General features: G+C 43.2%; 1 protein-coding gene across 1 annotated transcript in view; it reads left to right on the forward strand.

The window, feature by feature from the left end:
- The first annotated feature begins 611 nt into the window (after positions 1–611).
- Positions 612–11,561, forward strand: part of errfi1a (ERBB receptor feedback inhibitor 1a) — a 44,533-nt gene continuing 33,583 nt past the window's right edge. Inside the window, exon 1 of the mRNA XM_069183643.1 lies at positions 612–709. Coding sequence (XP_069039744.1) covers positions 632–709 — 78 coding nt within the window. The 5' untranslated portion in view covers positions 612–631. The remainder of the gene's footprint in view (positions 710–11,561) is intronic.

Raw genomic sequence — 11,561 nt, forward strand, 5'->3', positions numbered from 1 at the left:
CATCTGCAAAACACGTGTCACAGATGTACCAACTGTGTTGCATCTACACACTGTAGACGCCCTGTTGATTTACCTTGTTGATAAGAAACTTATCTATGTCATTTCTGTTCATGTAATTTCAATGCATTTCGTAAAAAGAATTTCTCATGTTGCTGATGTGAATTTTGCAGTTGAGGTTAAATATTTCTTTTGTCACAATATAATAAAAATGCAACAACAGCAAAGAGAAAGTATTGTAAAAAGCAGAATAACTTTATAGGAAAGATGTGGAATTGTCCTTTGTACTTGTCTATCATTGTAAATCGGGTGCGAACAAGGAAACTACTAGGGGTTTTTTCCATGACATTACTGAAGCACTGTTCTTGAAAGAGACATGTCAGAAATAGCATCTGTCTGTGATGCAGCCTCTCAGAGGTGTAAAAGACTGGAGCCTGTTGAAGGTAGCACATTGAGTGCTGTCCAAAACTAACAGTCCAGCTGCTTCCTCAATTTGTCTGCCTATTAATATCCAATAGCCAGCTCTGCAAAACCTGGCGGAAAGCTTCGGGACTCCGTGTAAGGTTTTATTTTTAGTTAATCTGGCTTTTCTCTCCCCCATATCTTGCGGTACACAGAACAGCCGCTGCCTCAGATGCTAGTGCCAGTGGTGACAGGACTCTGTAAGCAGAACAGGATTCTGAGGAATGGAAGACAGGCTGCTTTGCTGGAAGTGAGTTCTTTGCAGTTTCCAATCAGTTCTGTAAATGTTATTACATCTCACGCCATTCGTGTTTTGTATTTTTAACCTGTGGAGGGTGTGTTTATTAACAGGTTGATACTGCCATCCTCAGAGGAATCTGTTTTTAACATTGAATTTCCCTGGAAAAAGCAAAGCACTGGTTGTTTATAGAACTTTTGACAGGCCTCTGGCTTCTTCTGTTTAAATTATGCTTTTTTTTCAGTCTAATGCATTCCATGTCCTTCTGTATCTTTTAGGCTATGGGTGTAAACCATACCGTAATATGCCCTGTAAGGCAGGTTATGTTGTTGGTATGGCATATACAGGTAAATGCAGGGTTTGCCAGTCTTGTAGGGGGAGTCAAAATGAGTGACTCCTAAATTCTGATCTCCAGGAGATCTGGAAGTGGAAAAAGTTTTAATGGGGGAAGAGCAATCCAGCAGGAACCAAGAACTCATTAGCATTAATCTAGACAAGGCTTTATTAGAGGAATTCAAGGCAGGACTGGGATGACAGTGTCAAATGAAGTCTGGAGGAAGCCTACAACTGTGTTGGAGCTGTTTCCTGATCCCAGACAAGGTGCCATGGTCTTCAAAGCCAGCTTGGTGCTTTGATCTCGGTCCTCATGTTGTTAAATGATTCTAGCAAGCTGGGAGTTGTCAAGGCTGGGAGCTAAGCATTTGGATGAATAGCCCTTGTTCGCAGGGTTGCTGAGTAGCATGTTGTGAGATCCACACTGACCCTCCATTAGGCCTCCCATTAATTACCCCAACTGCTCAGTCAGACCCTGGACAGCCTTGAATTCCCTTCTCTAAGGGCCTTCTGTTTTTCATTTTAATGGCCACAACACAAAAACAGAACAATCCACATGCAACAGCAATCCAGAGCCCCCTTCAGTTTTTTTTTTGCATAACCTTTGAGAAACCCAGAAAAAGGGGTTTGATTAGAATCTCACAGTGCTGAGTTTTGCACTCATAGTAGGCAGTGGATTCTTTTCTATCACTGACCTCCACTCAGCTGGAAAGAATTGGGCATTTTGCTCATGATTGCAGAGCATCGAACACATTTCACCGAAATGCTAAATCTGGATTTTGCCCAGCCTCTTTTTCTAGGAGTTTCTGCTTGCATCGCTTCGACACAAACTTTGTGCAGGTTTGATTGCTTCAGATAAAGTTCATTTTTTTAAATCAATACAGCTAAACAGGGTTGCCTTCCAAAATCCTTACACACATAGGACTGTCGACCCAAGCATTAGATAGACCCTTTGAAAGTTCTACACAATCACTTCATCTTGCTTTTTGATACTGAGGTGGGAGGAGGGTGGGATAATGTTTGTAAGACTGGGTACACATTGCATGTGAGGTTTGGCTGCAATTTGTCTTTCTCCTTGCTGAAAGAGGCGGTTTGTCGGGGCTGTCCTGATTCTAGTGGCTGTGGAATGCAGCTCTTTGCAGACATGCTGAGGCTGCCACACACCTCCCCCCTGGTTGCTGGCGGGTTCCAGAATGTAACCTCCTGACCTTTCCCAGTAGACTTCCCTTCCAACCGGACACTGAAATCTTGGAAGTCAGGTGCTTAGAATAGAAGCAGCATGTGTATTTAAAGCGACACCTTCTGTAACCACAAACCTCTGTAGACAAAAGCCTAGCCGCAAACAAAACCCTACATATTATCATCAATATTATCAATACTGAACTGGTGCATGCACACTGTATGTATATTCCAAAGAAAATATTTACCCCCAAACACGTTTTTATTTCGAATCGTCAATTTGTCTTATACTCACCCGTGATTTGGAAATGGCACTTGGCGTGGTGTGTTTTTCATGTCTCAGCTTGCAGCTTCGAACCCTGTGACCACACACGGGGGAGAATGAGGAAGTGTGGGCAGGCTCTTCTGACCCGCCCACTTCGAAAGCCTTGTGTTCTGACTCGTCACGGGGAACGCGGCCCCATACTGGAGGTTCTGTGCCAATTGGAGGAGAGGCATGTCCTTCACCGGCTGTAGGGATTGTGCATCACAAGACCCGTGTGCTTGCTGAGAGCCGAGAGAGCCCTAGATGAGTAATCCCATCCTGCTCCCGGTCACAGTCAGCAATCACTGGATCATTCATTGGTTCAGCCTTCACTGGTTGAGCTACTCCAGAGGCCCAATGCACAGACATTGTACTCATGTTCTGTACATAACAGCCACACCCACACAGATGTATACACTGGCATACCCTACATACACAGACACTTCCCCTCACGAAACCTCAACAGGTGCAACATTGTGGCTTGAAATCCTAAGTAGACATTTTTTTCTCAATGGACTGGTGTCCCATCCAGGATGTACCCTTCCTAGTGCCCATTGCTTGCCGAGATAGGCTCCGGCTCCCTTGCGACCCGGAATTGGAAGAAATAGTTAGAACAGGGATGAATGGATTGGCCCTTTTTCTAAAGAAATGAACATGAGAAGAATTTGGAGTGGGGGGGCTATGACAAATTGTGTGCTGCAAAAGAATAGGAAGAGGTGAACCACACACTATAGAGCAGAAAGAAGGAACTGAGAACACCTGAAGAAAGCCACACAAATTCACAAATATCAGCATGCATAGAAAATGCAGTTTCCATATGTAGGGCAATAATTATCTTAATATTCTTTAACACTGCAAATACAAATTCAGTAGTTCAGTTGTGCCATCTGTCCTATAAGAGCCTTAGTCAGATTGGTCTTGTGATGCACTCATGCACATTTATTCATATGGGGTTAGGGGTGTCGCTGTACTCAGACACACAGCAGATGTGCGGGATTAATTGAATCATTACATCATACTGTTACAAACCTAATGAACAGAACAGATGACAAAATGTAATGCATTTGCTGGATGTTTTGTGGCTTATTGTTACATCAGCCCTATCTTTGAGTTTTGTTAACAAAGGGGACGCACAGTTGGTTCTGAGGTTAGTAGGCAGCTCTTTTCAATTGCTAAGATCTTTCAAGAAAGGATACCTTGAGGTTCTTGAGCATTTTGGTGTTTGTTGGACTCCTATAATTGGCAGCCTTTCTCAAGTTCTCCCAAGTCTTTCTTTTTCAATTCCTATTCAAGCTGCATTTTGTGAGTGGGCTTTCTGATTTTAGTATCATGCCGTGAAGTCATGTCACTGTTGCATCGAGGTGCCATTTTGTGTTGATTGCCCTTATGTTTCATAACTACGCCATTGAGCAAAATGTAATGCACTGTTGAGTGACAGTAGCTTAGGAAATTTCTGGCTTGTGTTTTCCACCACATTACATAAAGAAACCTCCAGGAACAACGCCCACTCACCAGCCCCATTGGGACAGGACAGAGCAAAGCTAGGACAGTTTTTAGACTAGAACTGAAGCAATCTGTATACTACAGTATAAGTTACTGTATATTTTGTAACTATACTTTAAGTCTAGAAAGAGGGATAGCAACAAAACTGTTAAAAATCCATTAAAGGTTTTTCAAGACAGATAAGCATGGATGTTTGGTCAATAACAGATAATTATGGAAAACATTGGAATATTTTTAATAATACTCCGTTATTTTAATCTATGTTCTATAAATACTGTATGAGGTTTAAATTTAAACAATGCCAAGCCCATTGCCTACCTGAGTCAGACAGCCTGGTGCCAGTGGGTCATAAAGCAATCGGGATGCAGCAATATATCTACAGTATATAGCAGGATGCAGCCTGCTGTATATCTAACGGAGCAGAGAAACTCATACAAATCAATTACCTTAGCTGGAGGACTTCTGCCTAAGGAATACAAAAATGCACTCTCATGCACAATATAGACACGCAATTCTACATCTTTGTATAGGCACACCCAGGAACATTCCACACACACAGAATCAAGCAGGAATGTGCCCTGGCCCATGCACACAAATGCTAATGCAATTATTACGCACACACGCATGCACAACTGCTTTCACGGTCACACACTTGGATGCAATGTGTGCAACCCCTGGAGTCATGCTGTGCGCTTTCAAAATCCGATCAACTCGTCCACAGCAGTCAGAGAGGTCAGTCGGCCTCCAGTTCAGAACTGGAGCCAATATCTTTGGCGGATTTATTTTTTTTGAGGGAGAAAATGTAAAAGAAACCAGTTGGTAACGCAGAATAAAGAAAACAGCTTGCACAACTCCGGCCTCCTGCCCCTGTTTCTTTTATGGAGTGAGAGATGACACCATCACCACAGCAACAAGGAAAACAAACAATGTGTGGGTTTGCGTATGGATGCTTTAAAACAACAGCTTCAGAAATGCCACTCGGCGCACTCAGAGGCAGTGGAGAATGTGGTAGCGCCCACTTGTTCAGATGCAGACAGCACTGACAGAGAGAGTGTTACTACATGTTAAGGTCTCAATGAACATTTGGATAGATATGTCGACAAATGAAACCGCGGAAGGAAGGAAGGATCAAATGACTCCATAATGAGCTGGAGATGGATTACACATAAGAGCAGTTTGCGATATTCACAGAAACATAGGACTCCATTCATGAATGATGTAGATCTGCACTCTTTTCTCAACATAAACTATCATGTAACTTCCCATAAAGAGATTAGTTGACACAATTAGCCTCTGCTGTTGTTTATAGCATTGTAGCCCTTTCTTTCGTTCCTCAGTCGTTTTGGATTCCTGTGCAGGTTGTGCAATTTGTTCTTTGGAATTTATTTCTGCTTGTTATTGTCTATTCCAGGAATGCCAAGTTTTTAAAACTGCTTTTATACATCTCCTTCTTTTGGAGGTATTGGAGCCTCACACAGGGTGTAGTGCAGTGTTTCAGTGGTGAAGTCAGAAGAATGTGGCTGCTGTGTGCCTCCATCTCAGAAATTAAGAAAAGAAGAAAAGGCAATAAGACAGTATCCTGAATAAGAAACAAACTTTTAAGCATTTGCATATATACATAAAAAGACTGAAGGACTGTTGCAATATTGGAGGTTAATGAAATGAATGAAACCTTTGCTTATTCCATCAATGATGATGCGTGTTATCTAAGACAAATGCAATCTGTTCAGAATTATTTTCTACGAGTCTTAAACTGTTTTTTGAACCATGTTTTGGTGCCTTTAAAAAGCAGCACATCAATAAAGTAGCACTCAGGGAGGGTTATGGGTTGATGGCGAAGCAATAATTACCCACATCTGTTCCTTATTATGTGATGTTCACAAAAGGGTCCTTCCGAGGTTTAGCCTTTGCCCTTTCACCTTTAACCCAATTGACATGGTTGCCTCTGAATTTCCAGGACCTGAATCAGGGGTTTGCGGTGAACATTTGTCATCTGAGCATCAGTGCCCTTCAGGCCCAACGTATTGCATCTTCAAAGGGAGCAAGCAGAAGTCAAAGAGCCCAGGTTAGAGCAGCTGCAGAACGCTGTTCTCAATTAGCAAGTAATTGGTTTTTGAGCGTTTCACGAAGTCAAGTTACACCAGGGCACAGTAAGGCAAACTAGCACATCCTGTGAATGTATCCAAGATACTGATTGCTTCAAAATTCAGGGTCATGTCCACATGGTCTTGAATCAGGATTAGCCTTCTCCTTTCCTTTCTGGGGTTTATTTTATCCCAGCCCTTAATACATGAATTAAAGTCACCTGCTGGATGTTTGTGGTCAAATTTACCATTTTTTCCATTAACAACGATCAGTTTGAGAAACCTGTGAAGCATGCAGTAGTGTGTCTCTCCGGGATCAGCGCTGGCAATCCCTGGCTTTTACACTGCCAGCTTCCCTGAAAAAAAAAAAGTTGGCTTCGAAGACCTGTTCAGAAACACTAGTGCACAATAAAAATGAATTATGTCGGCAAATGGCCCGTACAGTGTATGGGAGTCCTTCCCTTCATCTCAAATACCAAGTGACGTTTTTCAGCACGGAACTCCCAGGCAATTGAGTAATTCCTGCACATGTGTGCAGAAACTGGTCTGTTGGTGCTCCAAGCCAGCCGGTGAAAAGGCTTGTTTCAAGTCACGTCCGCTGCCATCGATATAAAGGAAAGACCCTGCTGTGCCACTACAGCTGCTCTTTACAAAGATCTATCAGTATCATTTCCTTGTATGTTCAAGGGTCCCACTGTCATCTGTACCAAGTGATAACTGGTTCTGTGCAATCAGATTCGTAACAATAATCCTTAGCCTGATATAATGCTTTTCTGGACGCTCCACTCAATGTGCTTACTGGTGTGCTTTGGTGTGTTCCCCCCATCAGTGGGGAGGAGAACAGAATGACGAAGCCAATTCATAGATGGGGATTATTAGGAGGCCATGGTTGGTAAAGGCCAGGGGAATATTTGGCCAGGATTCTGGGATTAACACCCCTATTCTTTTCAAGAAATGCTCTGGGATTTTTAATGACCACAGAGAGTCAGGACCTCGGTTTTACGTCTCATCTCAAGGACAGCACCTATTTTCCCCTAATGTCCCCGTCACTATACTGGGGCATTAGGACCCACACAGACCGCAGAGTGAGCGCTCCCTACTGGCCCCACTAACACCTCTTCCAGCAGCAACTTTAGCTTTCCCAGGATGTTTCCCAGCAATATACTGGCCAGCCTCACAGCTGCATAGCTTCAGTGTGTTGTCAGTTGTGATTTGCAGGGAGATGTATACCTGCTGGCTTTCTTGTTTCTATTGCATTTTCAAGGGACAGACAGGCAGTGGATTCTGAATGGTAAAAGGGCCTTCTGTTTGACAGGTATTGAGTCCAAATAGCATTGGGATCCGAGAGCTCTGAGCTGCATTCTGAGGAAGCAAAGTGACTTGTGGTTCTGAACTGTGGATCAGCACAGGGGATAGCTGCCAATCCTGTGGAGTTGAGGTGTCCAGTTGGACAGAATGATCAGCCATGCACCCCAGCACAGACATCACTTAATGTTTGCATTCACCTGCTCAGGACAGGACGTTATTTTCTGAACCCTCAAATGAGGACAAACAACTGTGTGCTGTGTCACTGTTGCATAACCCTGTGTACACAGACAGTGAGACACTGACCCTCTATCTGCCCCAGGCCAACATACCATACGGGAAGCTTTAACGAGAATTCAAAATACTGTCTGTACAACTTGCAGCAAAGGAGATTTCCTTTAGTACTGTATTCTAATGACATTGACATTAACACTCACAAACTGTCTTACAAAGAGACAATTTTCAATTTTCTTCTACATGAGGTCGGTAATAGCTATCAAATTTCCCTTCTTTAACATCCTGTTAATTTGTTTATGTGTGCAGTTGGTGTGTGTGTGGTGGTGGGGGGGAGGCATGTGTTTTTTAGTTTAATTTTTTTGTGCAGGTGTGCTGGTTTTTTTTAGCCCCTCTTCCGTTGTCACTGTAGGTGTGAGTGTGTGTGCGTGTGTGAGTCTGTGCCCTTTCCTTTTGCCTGCCTGCATTTTCTTTGCCACAATCCCTGCGTTTGCCTGCTTCTGTGCGTGCACATCAGGTGAACAGGAATTTCTGTGTGCGCGTCAGTGCGCGCAGGTCTCTGGGTTTGTGTGCAGGCTGTGTGTGTGCCGTGCTGCGCGGTGCAGTCTAGTTCAGCAGTGACTCACAGGATGCAGGCTGCGAGGTGAGTGACTGAGAGGGAGGGGATTATTGTAATGTCTCCGGATTCAAAAACAAGTCCCTGGCAGGGAAGGAGCCCTCAAAGGAAATCAGTGGGACGATGAAAAAGAAAGGTCCCAGTCACCGTTGGTTTACTAACTCCGGATGCTCCAATCCACGTATTACGTCACAAAATTCTTTAAACAATCCCTATTTTTAACACCTTCTCCAGCAAAAAATGTTTTCCCTCTGGAAGCAGTTTTCTTGATTTTTTTTTGCAATGGCATTAAAAAGCATTAAAACACTATTTCATATGTGATTTTAAGCTGGCGTAACAGAACGTAAAATAACATTTACAGAAACATTGATGTCTGTCCTGAGACTAAGCACAAGCCCTCCGTAAATTTAAAGGGGAGCTGAAGTTCCAGTTTCTCAGTCTGGTTTTTAAATCTCGGTCCCGAAATAAGTGACGGTATAGAAGAAACGTACGAATTTAGAATTAAGCACAAGATGGTGACCTTTGCAAAAGAACTGTGTCGCCATGTTGTTGCAAACCGCAAGAGTTTCTGTAAATTGAGATGTGAAGTGGCCCTTCCTGCTCACTAGTCACTGTAATGACTAATGTAGTGTGATGTATGAGTAAATAAGTGTAGGTTGTGCAGCAGACATTTCACAGCGGAAATGTTCTTAGGAGATCTGCATGCAGGGCTAACAAATAAGTATTATTTGTCTCAAATTCGAAAGCAATGTTTCTATTGGATTAAAACAAGCTGTGTTTACAGTGTAATAGGACTGCTTTACGTCTCCTGGTGTTGTGTTGTCTTTTTCTGAATTGCAGAAGATGGCACTGCACATACCTGGAAAGTTAATCTATTTTGTGATGTGAATTGGAGGCTTTCCGTGTTACTGTACACATTCTAGTTTTATTTGGGTTTTAAATGCACTCATTAATGCTGATTCTTTCTAGCCCTGCAATATAAAATAGCTTTGCAGTGCCCCTTTAAAGTTATCATCAGCCTGTGTATGCAGGGGGCCACCAGATTGCCACAGTAGCCACCTGAGGGTAGAGAGAGTCAAGCATTAAGCATCACATGTATCTGAATGTTGTGAAGACTGGAGTTCCGGCTTCGACAGGTGATCTACTTACAGTAATTGCACCCACACACTTAAGTGTGAAATCTTGCACTTAAGTTAAAAGCAGGGAACATCTTGCATCTTGTCTCTTGAAGATGTTGATGTGTCCCCTGCCCCTGCCTGCCTTAAAAATGATTTTAAGCCCCCATCCTTTCATTGAGCCCTTTTGTCCAGTTTGCCTGATGGGTGCTGTTTGAGCCTCAGTGAGATACCACGCCGCAGGTCGAGTGAGTCGGACTCCAGGGGGTCAGTCTGCACTCAGTCTGCCTCTCCCTCCTTCTCTCCAGTTTTCTGTGGCTCCAGACCGTGACCTCAACTCTGCTGACCCGCCTCAGACAGACCCTTTAAAAACCGGGCTGTGCTGTGCAAGCCAATGGCCTGCATAAAGGAAAAAAACCAAACTGCCTCTGGAAAGCATCGTTAATCGATGATTGTGTGCTGTATGTGTCTAGAACAGAAGGCTGTTAATGGAATACTGAAGTGCAGAAGAGACAGGTGGGTGTTTAAAGCACACCCCTGTTGCAGTGGTTAACTGTTTCTATGTTCCATTTGCACACGGGACAACAGTCAGGTTAATGTGTGTCTGCTGTTCTCTTCTTCACTCTGCTTTTGTGTCAATGAATACTCACTGCAATACTACACACCACCATGTGCGAAGGTTTCACAGCACTCAAAAAGCACAATTTATTCTAATTAGTAATTATTGTGATTAATTTCTCTTCAGAAAGACTTGAAGGCTCACTGAGCACAGCATCCTAAAATTTGATAAGACATAGAACATTGGAGTTATTGTATTTCTGACCACGAGCAGCTAGGACAAAAAGAATGAATGTACCCTCTGCTAGGATAATGCCCATATTATTACCAGAGTTCAACAGCCTGGACAAAACCTGGAACGGCTCGAGCTGCAGTCCATCCGGAGTCTCGTCCTGCTGCCCGACTGACTCCACCAGCTGTGAAGCTCTGAAACAAGGCAGAAGTCAGTTTTCTGTCTGGCGCAGAACTGTGCTCACTTCCTGTGCCTGATACAGTCTGGGAGATTAGCGTACCATGAGATGTGATGACTAGCTTCAAGGGTATGGGCCTGTTTTGCTTTCAATTGTTATTTTGTTAATCTTATCTGCATTGAGCATTGTTTGCTTCCGTTTGTACATGTCTTAGAGGAAGGGGATCTGGGCCCATTCTCTCGGTAGCCTCTGCCACCCCACGCTCCCACACTCCCACACACACACAGTCTGTCAGCTCAGAGCATCTGACTGCACTCTCACTGCTAAGGAAAGTGCTTCGTTAGGCCAAATCAAGATTATCTACAAATTGGGCACATGGGGAATGTATGAAGAACTTTACTCCAATCTACTGTATATACCGCATGCGCGTTACTGTCACTGGTTATGTTCATTTTTTTAACTGCAGTGCTTGATTTTTGTAGTCGCTATTCAAATTATCATTTGTTTTCCGGTATTGTTTTTCTTCTGTTCTAGCGGGCAATATCATGCATTTAAACGGTAACTGCGACTCCATTTTTATATTTAAGAATCAACTGATGAGCGTATTTCAAACCACAATTAGAGTAAGATGTACACAACTGTAAAATGCACACAGTAACACGTAAAACCTTTCATTTACATCACGGAATGGACTACGTTTCTAGGTATGCGCAGTGCCATGTTCCGCAATTCAGAACGAGGCCACACAACTTCCAGTGAGTCTGCAGCCTTATTACATTGTAAACAAACAGGCTTGTTAATACATCTTTATTAAATCTTGCCCTCGACTTCAAGATGGTTTTGCCGACAAATATTTCATACAGGCACCTCTGCATGCAGATCGTATTGGAACAGTTCTGCAGTGAAATGTCTGCTGCACAACCTGTACTTATTCACTTGTATATCACATTAGATTACTCATTACAGAGGACTAGTGAGCAGGAAGGGCTGCTTCGCATTGCAATTCCTAGGACCTTGAGTACGAGTCTGGGACAGCATGGCGACTTGCAGCATTTTCACAAAGTTCACGATTTTGCGCTGAATTAGAAATGTTTTACAATTTTTCTAGAACGTCAATTTTTTATTTTGTTACTGAGATTTAATAACCGGCCTGGGAAATTGGGACTGCAGTTCCCCTTTAAGATTTTGTCACCAGAGAGCAAAGATGCCAGCAAGCAACCAAA

Source organism: Lepisosteus oculatus, chromosome 25 (genome assembly GCF_040954835.1).
Source record: "Lepisosteus oculatus isolate fLepOcu1 chromosome 25, fLepOcu1.hap2, whole genome shotgun sequence".
Taxonomy (NCBI): domain Eukaryota; kingdom Metazoa; phylum Chordata; class Actinopteri; order Semionotiformes; family Lepisosteidae; genus Lepisosteus; species Lepisosteus oculatus.